This window comes from Stegastes partitus, unplaced genomic scaffold (assembly GCF_000690725.1).
Source record: "Stegastes partitus isolate 25-593 unplaced genomic scaffold, Stegastes_partitus-1.0.2 Scaffold1979, whole genome shotgun sequence".
Taxonomy (NCBI): domain Eukaryota; kingdom Metazoa; phylum Chordata; class Actinopteri; family Pomacentridae; genus Stegastes; species Stegastes partitus.
Genome location: NW_007579710.1, coordinates 10,102 through 31,496, shown reverse-complemented (window position 1 = coordinate 31,496; position 21,395 = coordinate 10,102). Strand labels below are relative to the sequence as shown.

Below are 21,395 nucleotides of genomic sequence, written 5' to 3'. Positions count from 1 at the left end.
TGGGCTTCTGCATGAAGTTCTGTCACTGGTTTGTGCCCCCATCCTATGCATCCACCTGCTAACATGGATTTTGTGGCTCTTCTAAACTGGCTGTCCCGGGTGGAACTAAATTAAGGAATGCAGATTGAGCATTCCAAAATAGTGACACAGAATTTTGAGTTGGTGGAACTTTTGCATGAAAGAAGCTGACAACTGTGATTAAAATGACTAATTTGCTGAAGAAGAAAAAACAAAAAACCATAGCTGTCTTACTGTACAAGTCCTCTCTGTGATCAGATTGGATGGTAACATGATGTCTGGCCTACGTGAGGTGCAGTTTGTCCAACCTGAGCTATAATTATGGGCGTGATCACAACTGATAACGGCCAGTTGAATAGCAATGAATCAGCAATGAATGCCAACGTTTGAGAACCGAGAGCCATCAAATGTTTTTAATTTTTGCTTGGAATTGATTACCTCAGCTATCAAAATAGTTGCCCATTAGCTTTCTTCCATCAATCAATCAATCAATCAATCAATCAATCAATCAATCAATCAATCAATCAATCAGACTTCATTTCTGTAGCACTGGAGCCACTGGAACTGAAGAACTGAGGAAACGCTATCTTATATGACATGGGCAATGATAGAATTCCATTGGACAATTAATTTATCAGCCATTGCATTTGTAGTTGTCTGTTTAAGTGTGTGTGCAGTGTTTTCAGGATTGTGCATCTGTCTTAAAGGATGCACACCAACATCCATACTACCAGACTATGTGCCAGAGAAAGAGTTAGCCTGTCCCAATGCATAGTGTATCCAAAGCAGCATATCAAAAAAAAAATACCACAATGTTTTAATGCTCAGATTTTGCAGTATACAAGCTAACATGCTTGTCTGGCTATGTCTACCCACAATCCTCTGCGCTGCTATGTCATATGTGCCAAGGCAAGTATAAACACACTTAAGCCACAGAGAACGCATACACAGATAGTAGTTTTATGGCACTACAGACTGCAGCAGTTAAAGTCTAAGGTGCAATACTATGACAAGGTAGTATGTCCCAATACTGCATGAAAGGTACTTTGTGAGGGCAACTACAGTACCTACAGAACGTAAAACCAAACTGTAAGTGATGTGGAATGCAGCCAAAGAGACAGTCCAACAATCTCAGTGTAAGTGACACATGAAACATCTCAGACTTCGGCACGTCCTTACAAGATGACATCAGTGGAGTCATCTGTTCAGCTGTCTGCTGCTTTTATACCCATAGACCTACTGTACCTCCATAAAGGAGCCCTCGTCAACAGAGGGAGGGCCACAACAACAACAACAACAACAACAATAGAATCCCTCACTGGCTTCCCATCAATGGCATAGCGTGAATCAGTCAAGCAAGAAGTGTTTCGGAGACTCTGCAATCACGCATCTAAATTGTGGCTGTGAGTGAATTCCTTTATCTTTGCCCCACAGGGCACAAGAGATCAACTTTGTCCGCACAAACACAAAGGACGCTGCTGATGGAGGGTGAGCTGCTTGAATGAAGATCTTCTTCCTCTGTTTACTGCAACAATGTGGCCACACCATGCTAATAAATACCTTCAACACAATGAGCGTTGATTCCTCCACAGCTCCTTGCCAAGCCCTCGGGCACTAATCGCCCCTCATAGCCGCCACTGTTTTCTCCTGCTGTCTTTGTCGCTGCTCACGCCTCCATCACACAAAGCGCAGTGTAGTGGAAACGACGGTCACCAACGAAACAAGGATGCTGACATGTGCATGGGTTTTGTTGTTGTTGTTGTTGTTGTTGATGTATTGTTAAACAGCCTCAGGGTGTAAACCTACATTCACTGCGTGGACATCATTATGCAGCAAATACTGCATGAAAACTGAATGTCACATCAAATAGACAAATACACTGATGCGCACTTTTAGGTTCTATGTGTTTGTTTTTGATTTTATTGTATTTTTAAATTAATAATACCTATTGCAAATAAAGTCAATAAAAGCTAAATGATTATTCTACAACACATATAAATAAAGAGAAGAGCATAAGAAAAGGACAACAAATCAATAGGCTGCATTAGGATCTCAAACTCTCCAGGGAGTCATTGAACAACATGATGGGACAAAGACAAGAAAAGGCATGCCTGCAACTAATAACCTACCAAAATGTGTTGTTGCCTGTGAACAAACAGCTAGATGGGGCCAGTGCAGCACATTAACTCCCAACACCGTTAGCACTGACATTCAGGATAATCAATAATCATAAATAAAATACAGAGACAGAAAGCCACTTGACAATGAGACTGAATACAGCTCGTACACGCTGAAATTACTTCTTTTTTTTTTTTTTTCTTTAAACCAATATGAATCATGTTGTGCAGCAAACACACAGCCAGAAGGAAATTCCAGCACGACTGTCCAGGCACACAAACACCCACAGCTTTGACATTCAGTGTCAGGCTTATGTAACAGTGGTGTTATGATATAGATGGAGATGAAAAGATTCGTCTTGTAAAGAGATGAAACAAATAAGACATGAAACACTTTGAAACGAAGCTATGGCCAAACGTTGAAAAGCCTTTAAATCTTTGTTATCTGCCGCACAGACAAACATTCCAATTATAAAGTAAATTAAACAGGCGCTCTGCTTGTTTTACCCCTGAAAGTAACGTCTAGTCTCTCTTGAAATATATGTTTTGAATGTCAATATAATACGTACACAAGGAGTAAGCTTAAGTAAATACATTTAGAGGGTAATTAAATCACAACAGACTACAATTCTGTTATTATAAACTAAATAGAAAATCTTGCAAAAGGGTATTTTCTCTTTTTTGTGGGGAATCTTTGCTTCACAAGTCATTTTGATCCGTACAACCCTGATCCATGCATTATATTATACCTAATTTTCAAACCTTGATGTTGCTTTAACTTTAATTATAACCTAAATGTTACAAATACACACATACATACATACATACATACAATATTTTTGATTGCTTTTAAAAATGTCTGATTGTTGCTAATCAAGTTTGAAATGAATGGGAGAGATGATAACTTTATCATCATATTATCATTATTTGTATTTCAATAACATCACCAGGGATGCTCAGCCCTCGCTACTAAAAAATTCAATGCTTCTAACAGCATGAATGATGTTTCAATACATTTTATATACATAGAGATCCAGCAGGCGCAACACCAGAACAATGAAACCGACAGCAGTCAAATTCAGTTCAGCCATATTTATTAATTTTGTTATTTACGCCCAGGCTTTTCTGTGACATTTCAAAATGTCATCTGTGGAAAAAGGCCTGTTGCTGGACATCTTCAGGTTTTTGCTGTGCAATGTCTCAGGCTGTAAACTAGAAGCCGATGATTTGATTTTACTCACAGGTTTTGTTTATTGCATAGTGATGGTTTGTGGACAAGCTGGGACTTAACGAATGCATTTTGGCATAAAATATTGTACTTCTTCTGCACCACATTTGTTCCTCAACCAGAGTGATTTACAGATCAGAAAGTATGACATGATATACAACACTTTGTTATAAATTAAACTAGCTAAGAGTATTAGAATGATCAAAAATGACATTGCTCCAGATCAGATATGACTTTAAAACTCTATAACAATATATTGGGACAGCCTAATAATGCAACAATATAATAAAAGAATAAATTCTAATACTGAATTTGCATTTATCTGCTAATATCTCTGCACTTTTTGACTGCAACCCTAACCCTAAGCCCTGTAATAATTCTGCTTTTACATCTAGCACTGAGTTTTTTGTTTGTTTGTTTGTTTTTTTGTTATTATTGTTATTTTTGGAGAACATGTCGAGCTCAGACAAGTAAGTCACCTTTTCATGTCTTATTCATCACAGGTCAAGGTTGCGCAAGAGTCAAACCAAAAACAAAAATGAGCTAAAATGAAAAATGTAGGTACAGAGACAACAACAAAAAGAGGAAAGCTTTCTCAAATGGCCTTAAAAATATATCACTTCTTCCACCACCACTGGTTATTCCTCCTCCCAGAACAGCCTCCTCATGTTTTAGCAGACTGCATATTTTTCACACGTCAGGCCTGTGGGTGGCAGAATCGGCATTGCGATTGTTTTTGCTTCTACTGCAGCTGGACACTAATAAAAGTCTACTGAATAAGGTAGAAGACTGAGATTTCTGGTTGTCTGGTTTAAGGAGAGAAGGACACGGTGGGCGCATTTAGTGAAGCTAGTTGCAAAGTGAGAAAATCAATAACATCATGCAATGTCTGGTAACAAACTGACTGGGGAGCAGATAGAACATTAACGATGATATACAGGGCAATTATAAGATGTGCAATTGATTAGAAGTGTGTGACATATGGGACGGCAGCTCCCTCTGCTCTAAATCATCTAGATGTGCTGCAGGTCTAAGCAGCTAGAATATGAAGTGAGGCTTTTAATACAGCACTTATTAATGGTCTTTTAATTGAAATGGCAGAAACCACATTAAAGTCCTCAATACCTGCTAAGTATTTGTTGTTTTCCTTCCATGTGGGTGCAAATCAAGAGGACGTTTGCAGGTGATCCTGTGATGCTGGTTAGTATGCATCTTAACATACACATTTACATTAATGGCTCCAAGAATCTAAATAACAAAACAGCTGTCATCTGATCGATGCAATGTATCGATGATCACTACTACTCGGACACTACTTGTGATGTTCTTCGGGGCACTTGTGTGAGCATAAGAAAGATAATTATAGACCCAGATTTTTCTGCAGCACTAATGGCACTGAAAGGTGGGAGAAGTGAGGCCAGACCGGATTTAATAATAGAACTTTTGACTGTAAATCATGCATCTGGGTTGTCTCTGGAGGGTTTTTTTATGGGTCCCAGCATGCAGGACTATAGGGGGGAATGAAGGTGCTGGTAAAACAGTGCATGTAGAAGTACTGCATGGAAAGGTTAAGTGTAAAAGCTCTATGCAGCAAAAAAAAATAATGCAGGTATTGCAAAAACAATCATAATCAATTTTATTTCCATGTAAGTTTTCACATACGAAGAATGTGACTTGGTGTTTTGGTGCATAACATTCAACTTTTTTGTTAATTAAACAAGAGTTGCAAGTCAATAGACAGTAAGTGCAGCAAACCCAAGGGGTTATAAGTAATATGAAGTAACAGAAATAGTTAGTATGCAGGAAAGTGTTAATTATTCACCTAAAAATGTGCAAAATTACGTTGCTATTGATGTAAGCAACTCAAGATGTGCAAAGGATGATAATAATAATCCTATTTAAAAAGCTGTCTGTTAATGTAATGCATTGAGTCAGTGTCTATGTTGGAAGATGGGGGGAGAGGAAGTGTCACTGGGGGTGTCTGGCCCTGCAGATGAGGCCAGCTGCTGTTGCGAAAAAGCTGTTCTGGTGGCGTGAGGGGAGAAGGTTTTTTTTTTTTTCAGTTCAGCCAACATTGAAACACATGTCAAATGCAAGAATGAGCAGGCGGGACAATGTGGTCAAAACCAGGCTGTGACTGAATCATGGGCTGGCGATGGTCAGCAAGCCGCCTGATGGAAAGTGCATGTGTGGAGAGGCAGAAACTGTGAATCATGCTCGGTTGGAAAACTATCACACGGAGAGAGGCCTCGTGAAAAGCAGAGCTGTCAGAAACTGGAGTCACAGATCATTCACTGAAATCAATATTCATCGAGAAGCAACAAAATCTGTAATTGAGTTTCTCCACGGCGCTGGATAGAAGTCAATGGAGTTCTACAAACGACCTGTGGGGGGCAGCAACGTGCCTCTGCTGCGTGCAGGCTGCCGAAAATCCATCAGAAGAAGAAGAACAGGATTTTTTTTTTTTTTTTAAAAACGACGAAGAAGACGGTAAAGCAGGAACTTCAAGAGCACACAAGAGACAGGTGAGTTGACACCAACGAGTGGCCTCCATTAAAAAGTAGCAACAACATATTCATGTAACTTATTTTTTGGGCTGTTATATTGTAATAGTTTTAATTAAAAGTCACCCGCTTTATTGAGAGTTTGACTCTTCCTGGTGCCGCCGCTTTACCCGCTCTGTTAGCAGTTAGCACTGTTAGCTCTTAGGTTTCAAGTCCAAAGTTCACTCGTTTAACAAGCTTTAACTCACACACGCTTCATAGAAATCTGTAGACAGTATTTGCAGATAGTACGTGGAGAGGCCGGTGTTAGTGAGACAACTGACATAGTTTGTCACTGACATGACACGAAGAAAATGCGGAAGAGTAAAGATACGTGGCCTCAGTGTGTAGTTGTGTAGCTGTCAGCTGCTGTCATCATAGTCCGTCATATTAAATGTTCCCAGAGAGAGATATGATGATGGAGGCCTCGCTTCACCCTCAGAGATAAGCTTTCAACCGTCTTGACGTTCAAAATTTATTGCAGCTTATTACGAGTTTACGACAGAAGTGTGTTCAAAATCATGTAAATGTCGCATGAGTCCAAATGACTAATTTTTTCCTATTGAGAGCCTCTTGTGTAACTTTGGCAGTGTGCCTAGGGTCATTACCATGGTGTAATATTCATCTCACACATTGCAAAATAATCTGTGTATGTATGATGTTTACTGAGATTCTTTTGAAGGTTTGAAGGTCATGCACAAAAATGTCTTGTTATTTATTATATTATTTTATTAAAGCTATATGTTTGCAAACTCGTGCTAAAATGATGTACACATTAAAAGTTATGTGGAGTAACATGAAACATAATGATGATTTTTAGATAGCTGTGAATGTAATTTAGGGAATTGAACTTTGTAAGCGCAAGATTTTGAGTGTAAAGGTAAGAATTTCATAGTTTAAGTTTATTGTGTGGTGAGCCAATTTGAAAAATTATATTGTTATTAGTTTCCTTTGTAAAGAAGTTTTTAAAGGAAATTTCACCTTTCATGACATTTTCTTTTGACATAGTCCATTGTCATACTCAGGAGCAGACACAGGCTGAATAATCTCCCAACAGTAAAAACCTGAATGTTTGGTTCTAATATAAAGTTGTTGTGTTTTTTTTTCTGTTTGTTGTTCTGCAGGTTCAGCCAGGTTGGCATCCCAAGGCCTGCCTTGTGACAACACTTGACTGACTGACCTGACAGACACTCTCCGTGAAAAAATGGACGACAGTGACGAGGCGATGGCCTCACTGTCAGGCAGCTCTTCCTTTGGGGAAGGAGTGTCTGGTAGACCACCACAGGGTGGTTGGGCTGAGGAAGATGACGAGGACCTCTACTACATCCCTGAGAGAAGACCTTCTCTTGACCTGGGCCCAGCTCCAATGGATACTTCCAACTGGTACTGGGAGATGTTTCTCTTTGTAGCCCATAGATTTACTGTATTTTCTTAAGCTACAGTACATAAAAATGAGCATCACTTATTGCCTTATATGTAACAAGAAGGCTGGCATGGCAGCTCGACAGTCTCCCCTTGTGGACAAAACAAAAAACTTGACTTCTTAAGCTTCAGCTTGTCTGTTTCTGTGTTATTACAAACATCTAAGCATTTATATGCAAATCTATATGTCACAAAACATGTATTGTTAGTTTTTGCAGAATTGTTTCAAAGCCAAGAAAAGGTAAAAATAAATAAATAAATAAATGGACAAATAGATGAGCTGCTTATCTGGCATGTACTATGGAAGCCTGTGGTTGCTTGTTATGTGGCAGCTAAGCAATTAACAAAGTGTCCTTCTGCCCTGCTTCTTTTTTATCAGGCATTATGTGGACCAGGCCTTGTCTCCAGCTCAGAGCTACAAGTCAATGACAAGTGAGGAGGACACAGTGGAAGTCAGAAACGGATCCCCCACAAGGTACAAACAAGAAAAGAGTATTTAGAGAAGCTTCAGTCAGTCTCTAAAGTAAAGCATTCATCAAAATAAATCCAGGTGTAGTTGTTTTTTATATTTACACCATTGCTGTATCCAAATAAAACTGTGATAATATCTTATGAATACACTGAATATAGTTCAATCTCCATTGTCTCTTGGTTTTTAGGGTGGATCTGGAGAGAACAGATTCATTCTCAAGCTGCTACTCCTTTGACAGTGACGACTGTGAAAAGAAAACTCCCAAGTAAGACATAGACACATCGTGTCGCACTTCTACATGTCAGCATGTGTGATCGTATAATGGGTTGGCATTAAAGTATACTGAAAGCTATGCACTGTGGCCTCACCAGGGTTAAAAGCAAAGATGATATATCAGATCCTGCTGACCAGTCTGAGGCAAATGAAGATCCAAATATGTTTAAACATCCCTCTGTGACAGTGGCATTCACTTTTAAGGTAAGTTTATTTTTTCTTTCATCAGTTTCAGTAAATAGCATATGTACACATAATTAAATACACTTGATGAGAATGGTCACACTGAATTTAATCCTTCTGTCGCAATCAGGCTATTTCTAAAACCCTTGGAAAGCTGTCAAATTTCCACTTACAACGATTCAAGTGGATTCTGTGGAAGCGTTACCCACAGTCATTTAACACTCCCCCTCAAGGCATGGACATGGTGGACCTGGTGGACCGGCTGATCGAGTGTTACAACCTTCAAGAGTCTTTACACCTGACCAGAACCGTCCTCGTAGAGATGAGGCAAAAAAGTGTGCTTGAATATCTAGAGACTTTGTGCCTTAGAAGTAAGTACACTCCAGGGGTCTCTTAATGTCTTGTTTATTTAACCTTAACAGAAGTAATGAATGATATATTTTCACGGGCTTTTCCATGTGAACACCTTTTTCTTTTTTTTTAGATGAAGTACGCTATGAATTATGCAAGACTCTGAAGAAGACATATCGTGAAGTATGTGAAGATTTCTCGACAGAGGCGGAGAACAGGCCTTTCGACGATGTCTTCGTTACTCCATGCATTACGTCAACCCATGATAATGGCCCAAATACTGAGCATGAAGTCATGAGCATAAAACAGCTGCACAGCAACCGCAAACAGCCGAAGATGCTTGCGATGAGGGATCTTTTTCCCGCTGAAAAGGATGAGGGAAGATATGCAAACTTAGTATTCTTCACTGGAGTGGCAGGATCAGGGAAGTCCATGGCGATCAGAAGGTTGATACTTGACTGGGTTGAAGAGCGATCACACCAACATGTGGCGTTCTTGTTTCCTTTGCCATTCAGAGAACTCAAACAGTTTCAGGACTCAGAAGTCTCCATCGTGGACATAGTACAAAAGCTGTACCCAGAAACAGCCAAATTAAGGCATCAGGATTTTAGGAACGAAGACTGCATAATATTGTTCGTCTTTGATGGTCTGGATGAGTACAGCGACGAGATGGACTTTGCAAACACAGGCTATATTATTGATGAGATCTGCACCGTCTCCCTGAACAAAATAGTGGTCAACCTTCTGAGAAGTCGGCTGCTCTACCGCGCCCTTTTCCTCGTAACCTCTCGTCCACAAGTGAAGGGCTGCATTCCTTGGGATACACATCATAAGCACATAGAAATACGCGGTTTCTGTGACTCTGAAAAGGACGAGTACTTTAGGAAAAGGTTGAAAGACGCAGATCAGGCAGCTCGAGTTATTGAGTACGTCAGTTCGTACAAAACCCTTCGCATCATGTGTCACCTGCCCTTGTTCTGCTCACTAGTCGCTGATGAGTGCCAGCGCACATTTAGAGAACAAGGAATTCAGGCAGAGCTGCCCAAGAGCATCACCTACATGTACACAAAGCTGCTGCTAAAACTCATGCGTCAGCATCGCACACTTAGAGTGCCAGATCAAAGCCCAGATGAAGAAAGAGACTTTCTTATGAAACTTGGAAAGTTGGCATTCGCCTTGCTGGAAAAAGGCTCGTACAGGATCTCCAAGTATAAGTGGGTAGATCTCGACATCAGTGACAGGGAAGCAGTGATAAACAGCGGCCTGTGCACACAATTCCTCGTATCGCAGTCCGTCTTGCACCAGGAGGAATATCTGAGCTTCATCCACCCCACCATGCAGGAGTACCTGGCCGCTCTTTATGCAGTTCTCACCTTTAGAAACCTGGGGAAGAACGTATTTGAGCAGCCACAAAAAAATAAGCTCAAGGGGATTTTCAAGGCACCAAAGGCCACAGAGATGTACAAGTGTGCTGTGGAGAAAACCCTTCTGTGTGAGAATGGCAAATTTGACATTTTCCTGCGTTTCCTGTTTGGATTATCGGCGAAAACCAACCAGGAACTTCTTGAATTCTTATACACATCTCCGTCAAAGTGGCCAACTTTTGTCGAAGATGCTGCTGCTCTCATCGAAAAAAAAATCAGAGACAATCAGTTCCCAGACAGGAACAGCAACCTGCAGCTCTGCCTGGTGGAGCTGGGTGTTTGAAGCTCAGACTCAGCATCCTGGCACATTGTCTCTCCATCAGGACAGGACGTGATCTCTGTTCAACCAACATAAACTCTGTTGGGGCTTTTGAGCATTTGAGAACCAAACATATTTACTTTGAGCTTTGCAGTTACACCAAAGTACCAAAGATGTGTAATCTTTCACAGATGTGGGGATGGTGAAGTTTAGTGTGTGTTGATATGAATGTACAGAAGTTGTGTGATATAAAGGAGCATATTTTTAAACTGTTTTTTATGCATCTATGAGGAAAGATTTTTGATTGACATTATTGTTGCTAGCAAATCTGTTGTGGTTGAACTGAATTGGCCTTAAAATGAATTCAAATGGCCTTTTTGGGTGCACTGTTAGAAAATATGAAAAGAACCATGACTATTGTCTATCATAGCGTAATTTTAAATGTGTCAAAACCCAATTATTTTGTATTATTTTCATTTGTTATTTATAACTGTTTGTGGGCTGTTGCCATTATTGTTTTGTACCTTAATCACATTGGGAGTTTTAGTTTTGTAATTGCAAGAAACTACTCTGAATCATGCTGCTTTCTGTCATTACAACAAAAGCTGAAGTGTTCCTTTTTGCAGTTTGCATCAAAGTCTTAAATAATTTATATTAAATTTACTGCAGAAAACTATCAATTACAATAAACATACCATGGTCCTGTCTAATGTTTGTCCTTTTTTTTGGCAGCTCAAACACAAATAGGAAGAAGTTCTGAAGACTTACAGATATTTATTCTTCTCAGGCAACAATGACTGCCATTTAAAAAAACAAAAATATGAAGGTAATAGCTGTAGCTTTTAGCATTTAATTTATTAACGGGAGAATTACATCTGCAGTTGAATACAAAACAAAAACAAACATGTATTAAATCAACCACCATCAAACATCACAGCGGACACTTGCATCTCGACTGCACCTATGAAACTGTGTTGGCCTCCCAGCTGAACGATGCTGAGGAATAAATACCATCTATTAAGTAGGACTAACAACAAACCTCAAGTGAAACAACTGCAAGGATTCATCAGCAGCACACACCTGAGTTTGTCAAAAAAAATTGATTGATTTGTCTTATGATGGAGTAAATTCTCATGGTTCAAAAGTATACAAAGTTAAGATCGTTGTCAACAAACAGTACGATACACAAATATAGAAAATAACTAGCAAATTATCGTGGCCATACAGTAATGTTGACGGTTTACTGCAGGTATGACGCGGGTGTGTTCAGTTCCACATGAAGTGTTGCCTCTTTGGTTTCCAGAGACAAACAAGAGGATCCTCAAAAGCACCGTTATATTTATATAAGGGGTATCCACGTGTTGCTGGACAGTTTCACTTTGGTTTTCTTGTATTGGTTCCTTCCCAGAGGTGTAGAATGAGTCATTTATTGCGTTTACTGGCCTGACTGAAGGGAATCTATCAAAAGGATAAACAATTTGCCAGAACCAAATGCAGCCCAGATGTTGGACATTTCCTCATCCTCCCAACAGTACAACACAAAGTCATTTCACATATAACAGTTACTCTTGTGAAGTAAATCTGAAATCCACCAGTGCCATTCTGTGTTTCCGGTCAGTTATTGCTACAGCGACCAGTCTTTGCTGTTAATTTGATGTTCTTTTGGGCCATTCCCACGGCATTTGTCACAACGCATGTGAAGGTGGATTTGAGATCCTCTGAGGTGACGTTCTTCAGCAGCAAACTCCTCTGTAGGATTGCCCCCTCCTCTAAAGTTGATCTAAAACAAAGATAGTCCCTTACAATCCAACTGAAGATGTTGTCTACACAGCTTCAGTAAAAACAGAACTACTGCGTGTTTAAAGCAAAAGATGCTCTCCAGCAGACATCTAACAAATTTGTGAGGAGAAGTAAAAGAGTTCTACTCACTCGCTTAGTTCCACTATTCTGCCACTGCTGAGCGTATCCTCGGGGAAGGAGCCGTTGACGAGCCAGTAGATGAGACTCTCATCATCTTCACAGTTTGTAAACGCATCACAGTGAAGAAGCAGCTGCTCACCTGTCCAACAGAACACACCAGGATTATAAACTCAACTTAATATCTGCAGGGAGCCTTTTAAATGGCTTCATGATACAAAATCTGATGTGTGATAGAGCGTTACCTGGATGAACTTTTATTTGGACGCGAGCTGGTCCGATGATCTCCGGAGATTCATCCTCAGAAACTGAAGAACAAACAAGAGGTTTCAGCACAAAAGTCTCTTCTCAAGGAAAATAAACTTTAAAAGTCTCCAACAAAGCTGCACTGTACCTGGAGCTCCATCCGCAAACAGCAGACACAGAGACCCCAAAGCTGTTGCAGAGACACAAAATGTTAAACAAGCAAATGCAATAATACAAAGCAAACAACTGGGCTGGCAACAAAATGTACAAAATTACCTTTGACGATCGACGACAGCTTCATATCGACTCCTCCAACGAGCGACTCCTTCTGCTCACTGGTGTTTGGGATCACTATATATGCAAACATAATCCACTTCCCCTTTGCCGACTCACTACACGGGGATTTCCTCTCAAAAACAGGCCACTCATGTTCGTAGTGGGTTGTCAACACACTTTCAGGTTACGTAAGTCAGACATGCTGACTAATTCACAGTTCCGTCTCCTTACTTTATGTTTGTTGATATTTATTTATAGCCCACTGAAACCTTAACCTCAGGGATGCATGGATGAAACACACAATCTGAACCATGTGACATTTATTAACTCATCTTGATGAAAACATTGACAACAGAACAAAATGATCATGTCGTTGTACACAGTCCCTTTACTATCTGAGCTGGTGGCGAGGTCCGAGGACCAGAAACTGTCCCTCAAAACTGGCATTATGATGCATTTACTGGGTCCAGTCCCTGCAGAGTACCGTCGACCGTCACCTTCCAGCAACTTTTTAACCCCCGGAAAACCCCACATACAGTAGCAGTAGAGACGATGGATTGAACAGGTGACATGGAAATAAGACTGGCACCGGCAACACGCTCACAGAGTTAAAGGATCATTGCGGGATGTTTTTGTTTGCTTTCCAGATCAAATTCCAATGATTTGATAAGAGTTAATAAGTGGTGTTGTAGCTTTATTGTTGCTTACAACCAATTTTAGTTCATTTCGCCTGAAAGAATATCTTCAGCGCTTTCTAGACTACTTTTTGAGTTTTGGTTATATTTGGCCAAGCTTTGTTATATCCATTTAGTCCGTTTTCAAATTCATGCTTACAGATGTCTAGATATTATACAAGAGGTAAAAGGTCATCTAAATGCCAGTGGCTAGGGATGAGTATTTCTATGAAGACAGTGAGTCAGTGTTTTAAAACTCAGTAAGACAAAAAGTTCCATCTTAACACGTACTGCATGAAGTATTCCCTGCTTAATACAACAAGCACTTTTTTCCTCCGTGATGACGCCTCCGCTCATGACACATGACAGCGAGCCCTTGCGAAACTTGTATCACTTCAGTTCAAACATTTAGCTCATGCCAAACACAAACATGAGCGACTATGTGAAACAAAGCAGTTGTACAGTGGACAGAGGGTTCATGTACTTAGGAGGCACAGGAAGTGATGACTTATGCTGGTTTCCATTACAAGTGTGTGATGACCAGCAGGCATGAGGTCACTTGGATTGACCTTTTACCTCCAATACAGTGACGAATGACACGAAGCTCCAGCATGATCCTTTAACTAAGTAGAAACACTTAAGACATAAATTAGTAAAAAGCTCCTCTCTAATGATTTTGACACCGATTGACTCGGCTGTAAGATGAACAAACCAATCGTTAAAAGTATAACGCTGTGTGATGCAAAGAATCCTGGCAAACTGACACAGACATCCAAATTCAGATAACTAATAGAATTCAAATAAACCGTAAATACAGATATGTGCCTATAAATATATACAAAAAGTATAGACACTTCTTCTTTTTTTTTTTTATTGGTGTTTTTAGTTCAATGTTAGGCCCTCAGTCCTTTGAGCCAGTGCATATCTTCTCAGCATGGCATGTATGTCCATTTCTGCCAGTCGCGGGTCACTCCAGACCCAGGACGTAGTTGATACCTTGCACAAATCCAATAATAACGGGCTGCCAGGCCACCAAGTACCGAAGCCAGTCTAAAAGTTGTCCATACATGACGTGCGGCCTTTCCCAGCTATCAAAGTCGGTTAAGGAAATAACAGCAATCAGACACGTTCGGTAAATGGATGACTATGTTTGCCCGTATAGGGCCATAATAATAAAGAGGTAGAAACTAGTTTCAGTGATTATTTGATGTCATGGCTACATAAGAGGCTCTCTCTCAGCCACAAAAAAGGAACAGGAACTGGACGTGCAGTCTATAAACGCTCATCCCTGGTTTAAAATAGCCTGACATGAGCTGCCTGAGAAATTCACCCAAACTTTACTGTTGACTCTGTTACAAGAAACACGTCCCAGTTCTGTGATTTGGGATGACTGGTTTTGCCGACTGTTGGTTAGAAGTTATCTGTAAATGTAAACTGTCCCGCTTGATGTGGTTTTTGTTTTGTCTGTCTTTTATACATGAGCAATGCATTGTTGTATTTAACCTTTAGTTAAACAGGAAAAGTCTTACTGAGGTGAAGAATCTCTCAACATCAATGAACAGGTCGCAGACAATTTAAATAAGGTCTACATAAAGATTAGGAATATACTACGGCAATGTAACATCGTTGTCACAAGTCAATGACGATGACAGAGTGGTGACCAATGTGAGTAACATGTACATCTAATGTGTCTGCCTCCAGGTTGCATAATGTTTTGATGAATTCAAATGTGAGATCAGCTCTTTAAGATTCAGGGTTGTTGCAACGGGCTCCATGCCAAATCAGGTACATACTGAAAGGCCCTTATCGCCCAGTACAGTGTGAGCTCTGGGACCAGGCAGCAGGAATAAATCCTGGGAACGAAGGCAGTAGCTTCCCATTTCTTTTGGCAGATATAGATCCGTAGACATGATGGAATAGCGTGATACATAAGAACAAGCTGATGATTTGAGTGATTTAAAGATCTGTAATAAACCTGAATGCTCACTGATAGCCTGCAATCAATGCATGTATGTATATGACTTCACCGTAATCCAAAACAGGCATAAAAGTGGTGGCATCAAGCCTCTTCTTGGCCTAACAATCTAAGTAACACTTAATTTTGCAGTGGAAACCTTATTCCAGTATATAGTACATCATTCTACATGATCTCCGACAGCACATGAAAGGATACGGGTTGCTAAACATCCTCTTCAGATCCACCTTCTCTTTGCAGTACGGGCACATCTGCTTCTTTCCGACGATACACCATCCTCTTATGCAGAACTCATGGAACCTGGATGTGGAGTTAAGGCTCGATGTGGCACCAGTTCAAACACAAAATACTCTGGAAATGGCAGCTTTTTTGTTTAAATACAGAAACCTACGATGTTTGTAGCAACTCAGCCTGTTATAGCAGCATCAACAGCATCAGTTCACCAAAAATAAAAACACAATATTTTAATTAACATGTAAAAGAACACAAAATGATTACCTAAGTGGGTTAGCCTATAGAACTGCAATGTACTGCAGATTTTTTATTTTATTTTTTTTAATATTAGCAAACATACAGTAAACTGTGTATCAATATCGTAAGTAAGATCATCAGTCAGTTGTAAATGAAACAAATTTTCGTGCAGAAATAACCAAACAAAAACACCACAGTCATGCTAAATAAGGATGCGTGCTATTTACAGCGTACACACAACAGAGCATCGCGGGGGAAGTAACAAAAAATTCTAATGACCAGACATCCCCAGTCTGACATAAAGGTTAGGTCAAGTGTCAATTCCTCTTTGGGTTGTTAAGTAGCTAAACAACATATCTCCAATACAAACCCATGACTACACCTTTGTCACAGAACTGCTCCGTCATGCACCTTGAACTTCCCTTTCACTGGTGAGAGCATCGAAATATGAGCGACAGAAGGATACACATGGTTGCAGGATAATCTGTACGTGTTCTCAATAATCCCTTCCTCACTGACATCTACGAGGATGGGCTGACCGCACACGGCACAGATATTGTCAGAGAGGTGCTTGGTTGGCATGCCAGATGCACTGTAATACTGAAATAAAATTTAAAAAACAGTCAAAGTTACATTTCAGCTTACAGTCATTACCTCTAACAAGCGGACAGAAATATACAGAGCCTGCAGTTTGTCCACTCACCCCGACAGTTGAAGCCATGAAGTCTGCACACATCTCTGCAAAGTCCCTCCCGAGGACTCCGTAGTACAGCCCGTAGAAAAGTAGTGAAACTCCAAAGTCCATTGCATCCTCTGGCTTTATCCTGCACAGAGAAGGGACAGTTTTCAAACTCATGGCGCTGATTGGGGCAAAAAATAGCTGGAGGTAAAGCTGCAGGAAAACCAAGTTTACATTTTGTAGGAAACAAAAAAAGAATTTTCTGGCATTTGAATGTCAAGCTAAAAACACAAACGGCCCAAAAATGCTTTTTTTAAACCCAGGATTTCACAGTGCCTACAAAAGGTTACAAATCGAACCTTGCCACGTGACTAGCAAATACGGGAAATCAAATCAAAGACATCCACATCAAATGCAACAAATTAGGTAAGCTGTTTTGGCATTTAAAGGTAGGAAGTACAAAATTAAATTTAGGAAGAACAGTATGGTACCTTCCTGTTAGCCTGGTTAAAAAAAAACAAACATTGTTTTTATGGAACAGACTGTCCCATTGCATAACAACAGCTGATAAGAATCTGAAGTCTCTGTTTTGAGTTTACAACAGCGAAAAATTATGAAACCTGTCAATACAGAATTGTGACTTTATTCAAATGTAACAAGTGAAGTCTGGAAACCTGCTCATGTTTGAACCAGTTAGAAAATGTCTCAGGGTGGAGCCTCAGTAAACTCACGTTGTCAAGTATCTCAGACTTTGATGCAAATTCTTGTCAGGAAGTTACATGATCTATACAAAGCAGCTTCATGCTCATTTGGAGGATTAAGAGAGGGGAGTTGCTTTTCTATCAAGACTGCACACGTTACAAGCTGATGTTAATCTTCCCACAGATACAGTACATCTGAATTGGGACGTCAGCCACAGATATTTGGCAAAGATGCTTAATGTTTCTTTTTAGCTTCATTTCCAACAGGGAAGCTTCCTTTTGCAAGTAAGACAAGACAAAGACAGTAGACACAATAAAGTGCATGCATACCAAGCACAAGATTTCAAAGCCCACTGGTGAACAGGTTACAGAGCTACCACAGTCATTTAAGTTAAAGTGATCTTTGTTTCTGGTAATGAAAACAAATAGTTTCATAGATTTCTACTCTTTATATGGTGCTTCAAGGCATAAATTAGCAAAAAGCCAACCACAAAGACAAACAAATTAAAAGAAGCAAAGGAAAAATGCTGCAGATGGTACCGGAGCAAGAGTGCAAAAGAAAACAGAAGGCAAAACAGCATCATCTAGTGGAAGCCAAGTGCAACCAGGGCTGAGACCAGGAGGACACCCCTCCAATTACACAGAACTTTATGCATTTGACATGAAAAACCAACTGTTAAGATCGAAAAGACGAACGTTTTTGTTAACAGTACTGCACAGCTTGAAGGGTTCTGAGCAGCTGAATAAAGGGGAAAAAAGCTTCACTGAACACTGAGATTACATACCTGAATATTAGGTTAATACCAAAAAGTGTAAACATGACGACAGTGTAGCCAACTATCCCCGTGGCATAGCTGATCTTGTACAGAAGGAGGAACCACTTATACACCAACCTACACAAAACCAAGAGATGGGATGTGTTAGAATTTATCAGAACAGTTTACTCCACGTGAATGGAACAGAGGATCTCTTTCCGTGCAGGATGTGTTGAAGTGTTTTACCTCGGTGTGGTGCAGGCCAGCGGCTTGCGAGTGGCACGGAAGGAGATGTAGGCTGTGATGACAGAGAAGATAAACCATGTGGTCAGGAACCTCCACCAGTGAAGTTTGGTAGTAAAGTAGAGAGGCACTACCCACATCTGGAACAGAGTCACCAGCTACAAGACAGCAGAGTGTATACGTTAGAGGACGCAGGGACAATGAAGTCACCACAGTCAGACACTGTGGAAACACAAAAACCTCCGCAACATGTTGTCATATTTGAGATCATATTTGGGGACAATGAAAATACTATATTTCTATTTACTGGAAGAATTAACAAAAAAAAGCAAAGTACAGATTAATGTATCATGTCATCCCTCCTTCCTTCACCATCACTGAATACACACACCCCTATACCCGAAACACACAACTTCTTTTCATTTGAATCATGTCTTCACAATATGGTGTTGCCAAACTTTGCACATAGAGCGTGTGTTTTTTTTTAATGGTTTCTTACATTGTATGACTTTGGATGCCTCTGTTTCCATTGCACAAGGACTAACTGGGCGACGACCAGGGTGACAATGAGGATCAGCACCATCTCTGCGTGCATGGCCTCGTGGCCCTTGTGTTTGGCATGCATTCTTGCATGCTCCACTCTGTGGAGAAAAAAAAGAAGAAGTTCATAATCAACTAATGGGTAAGTGTCACATGAATGACAGATTTATACCTAAGCAGAATAGGCGTGTTGGTAGGGACACAATAATATCTCCCAGTGCCAGACTGGGAACTCTTTAAATCACGTGAAATAAAATACCCCAAAATATCGAAATGTTACTGCACAGAAAATCACACTTCAATTATTGACAGATGCATTTAAAGTGTGGCAAAGACACTGACCTCCACTTCTCTTCCGGTGAAAGCTTGGACACATCAAACTAAAAAAAGACAAAGTAATGATTAGGACATAACAAAACCAAATTACCAAGTCAACAGCTAAACAAAAGAATGGTAAAATTCTAACTTTAAACTGTGAAGAGGTGATATTTCTGTAGTGTGGCTTGACTAAGTCATGATACAAACCTCATTGGAAACAGAAACAAAAATCTAATTTCCTTTTGACCCAGCTCCTACAATAATCTGCTAACAGCTACGTTGGAGTTTTAAACTGCTATTAAGTAAGTCAGCCGTAGCTAATTACTAACAATCCCAACAATCTGCAGCATTAAGTGTCACCTTTTACACAGCTGGCTTTAAACCCTTAGATCTAACATTGCATACCAATTACATTGCAGCGAAATAAACTACTGTAATTAAAACGCTTTGGATGAGCAGCAAGAAGAAGAGCATGTGTGGCATTACTAGGCAGAAGACAACACCACTCCCAAATACCGATATTTAACTACAATGAAAGTATTGAAAGGCTCGTCTAGCAACTTCACCTTGTATGAAATTAAAAGCTGACTGCAAAGAACTTATGCAACACGTTCTTGTCATTAGAGCCTCTTATCAGCTGAATAAAGGCTAACAATAGTTTCACTAACAACCATCCAGCTACAAGTTCACACCCAGTTATTACTAGATTAATGGGTGTTGGTTTACCTTATGGGCTGTCATATTCACTGGTTCAGCTCTTGCTGTCTTTAAATGTGCTTGAGAAAGAAAACTGACTTGGCTTGATTCAACATCATCTGTCCTTTTTCCATCTTATATTCCCTCACTGTTCAGATTAGTACATTTTGGAACACTGATATGTTCGCTCTTCATTTTACACAATAAACTGCAAGACAAAAACAGGCAATTACAGCATTGAGTCCCATTCGTATAGTTTATCTTCATCTTATGTATATTTTGACAGCCTATTATTTTGCCTCTGCTGCAGGGCTGAACAATGAATTGATTTTAAAATTTCAAAATCGCAATAAATAAATCACAAAGGCTGCAATCAAGGGTATACATTATACATCATTCTACCTGTGCTGGCACATTCAGTAATTACACTAAACATGGCTGTAATCTAAAATAGTATGACTGTAGTAGCTTTTAACACTGGTCTCATTTCACAATGTGGTGTCTTGTCCACAGTAACTTCCTCAATCTGACACCCAAGCATGTTGGGTTGGACCACAGGATGTAAATCCCTCAGGAGGTGGGATGGTGGTTTCTTCTGACATGCCACTGACAATCCATTAGCAGGAGGAGACCTTTGACCCGATCAGCCACATCAGCTGTTTTTATAGTGCTATTAAATCAAGTTGCTTGGCATTTCTCAAAATAGCTGCGAACATACGGAAGGGGAAACTGTTTTTTAAAAAATACTAATTATTTTAATAGTAAAAATAAATCAGAGTTACTTTTACCAGATTGAAGCAGCTAACGCTAGCTAGCTTAGCATTGCTAAATGACTCTCGGGGCGTTTTCGCTTGCAGCACTGCTGCTTTGACGAACGACCTGCAGCTACACTGAGTGGACGGACTATTTTATGTGGAAACCGCTGCTTGGTAACAGACGGCTAAGTTAACCAGCAGCTAGCTGCTTGCGGAAGGCTAAACCCGTGAGTAGCAGCTAAGGTAGCTGCTAGCACCACAGTATGAAGCCCGTCCGCCTCCGTCTGTTCTACCTGCCTCACGACCTCCACGAGGCCCGTTGCTCTCACCTGGTTCGGTTCATCGTGATGCTCCAGTCCATGGTCGTGATCTACACCGTCAACCTCCACCTCAAACACCCCGGCCATCTTCGGAGTGCCGCTTTAATGTTCCGGGTCCATTAGCATTAGCATCGGACCTGAAAGGGTCACTTCCTGCTGCGCGTGGCTTTTCTACTTCAAAATAAAGTTCAGAAATAATGTAGGTCAAATTATATATGAACATGTGACTTTTTTGTTGTTGTTTGTAATGCTGTTAAGATTATTCTATTATTTTTTTTAAATTATTAAATTAATCGCCAACTATTTTGAGGATTGATTAATTGGTTTAAATACACTGAAGTTATTGTGCATTTAAAATGAACCAAATCTGGAAAAATTATCACTTTCTCCCCAAAATTAGTTGTTTTTTCTTTATGTACAATAACTTCAGTGTATTTAAGGAAGACATGCATTTTACTTTTATACTATGAATGTTTTCTCACCCTCAAAACACATAGTGGTAGGTTCAAATTTCTGAATGGTCTCACTTACTGATGCTC

At 40.1% G+C, this 21,395-nt stretch overlaps 3 protein-coding genes across 3 annotated transcripts; 1 reads left to right on the top strand and 2 right to left on the bottom strand.

Annotated features, from left to right (window-relative positions):
• Window positions 1-5,816: 5,816 nt before the first annotated feature.
• Window positions 5,817-11,000, top strand: nlrc3l1 (NLR family, CARD domain containing 3-like 1). The gene is made up of 7 exons (XM_008303312.1): window positions 5,817-5,888; window positions 7,031-7,289; window positions 7,708-7,803; window positions 7,988-8,065; window positions 8,172-8,277; window positions 8,387-8,627; window positions 8,741-11,000. Exons 2-7 carry the CDS (start codon window positions 7,111-7,113, stop codon window positions 10,312-10,314), a joined length of 2,274 nt encoding a protein of 757 aa, XP_008301534.1. The 5' UTR covers window positions 5,817-5,888; window positions 7,031-7,110; the 3' UTR covers window positions 10,315-11,000.
• Window positions 11,001-11,050: 50 nt separating this feature from the next.
• Window positions 11,051-12,839, bottom strand: LOC103373427 (interleukin-1 receptor accessory protein-like). The gene is made up of 5 exons (XM_008303313.1): window positions 12,730-12,839; window positions 12,602-12,643; window positions 12,453-12,515; window positions 12,220-12,349; window positions 11,051-12,070 (listed from the first exon to the last, which is right to left on the bottom strand). The coding sequence occupies exons 1-5, from the start codon at window positions 12,818-12,820 to the stop codon at window positions 11,905-11,907; spliced, it is 492 nt and encodes a 163-aa protein (XP_008301535.1). The 5' UTR covers window positions 12,821-12,839; the 3' UTR covers window positions 11,051-11,904.
• Window positions 12,840-13,032: 193 nt separating this feature from the next.
• On the bottom strand, window positions 13,033-20,968 carry rnf121 (ring finger protein 121). Its single transcript, XM_008303315.1, has 9 exons — window positions 20,866-20,968; window positions 19,110-19,147; window positions 18,727-18,868; window positions 18,231-18,385; window positions 18,015-18,122; window positions 16,553-16,673; window positions 16,316-16,449; window positions 15,577-15,678; window positions 13,033-14,491 (listed from the first exon to the last, which is right to left on the bottom strand). Exons 1-9 carry the CDS (start codon window positions 20,941-20,943, stop codon window positions 14,371-14,373), a joined length of 999 nt encoding a protein of 332 aa, XP_008301537.1. The 5' UTR covers window positions 20,944-20,968; the 3' UTR covers window positions 13,033-14,370.
• Between the last annotated feature and the right edge of the window lie 427 nt (window positions 20,969-21,395).

What these genes read in the sequence shown, in the direction of transcription:
- nlrc3l1 (XM_008303312.1), top strand. Translation starts at nt 7,111, where the DNA reads ATGGACGACAGTGACGAGGCGATGGCCTCACTGTCAGGCAGCTCTTCC. An exon ending in CCAATGGATACTTCCAACTG is followed by an intron (nt 7,290 to 7,707) that starts GTACTGGGAGAT and finishes CTTTTTTATCAG; the next exon opens with GCATTATGTGGACCAGGCCT. An exon ending in CAGTGGCATTCACTTTTAAG is followed by an intron (nt 8,278 to 8,386) that starts GTAAGTTTATTT and finishes TGTCGCAATCAG; the next exon opens with GCTATTTCTAAAACCCTTGG.
- LOC103373427 (XM_008303313.1), bottom strand. Translation starts at nt 12,820, where the DNA reads ATGTTTGCATATATAGTGATCCCAAACACCAGTGAGCAGAAGGAGTCG. An exon ending in GCTGTCGTCGATCGTCAAAG is followed by an intron (nt 12,644 to 12,729) that starts GTAATTTTGTAC and finishes TCTCTGCAACAG; the next exon opens with CTTTGGGGTCTCTGTGTCTG. An exon ending in AGAATAGTGGAACTAAGCGA is followed by an intron (nt 12,071 to 12,219) that starts GTGAGTAGAACT and finishes TCTTTGTTTTAG; the next exon opens with ATCAACTTTAGAGGAGGGGG.
- rnf121 (XM_008303315.1), bottom strand. Translation starts at nt 20,943, where the DNA reads ATGGCCGGGGTGTTTGAGGTGGAGGTTGACGGTGTAGATCACGACCAT. An exon ending in GGCATCCAAAGTCATACAAT is followed by an intron (nt 18,386 to 18,726) that starts GTAAGAAACCAT and finishes GCTGTCTTGTAG; the next exon opens with CTGGTGACTCTGTTCCAGAT. An exon ending in AGATTATCCTGCAACCATGT is followed by an intron (nt 15,679 to 16,315) that starts GTATCCTTCTGT and finishes CTCCACATCCAG; the next exon opens with GTTCCATGAGTTCTGCATAA.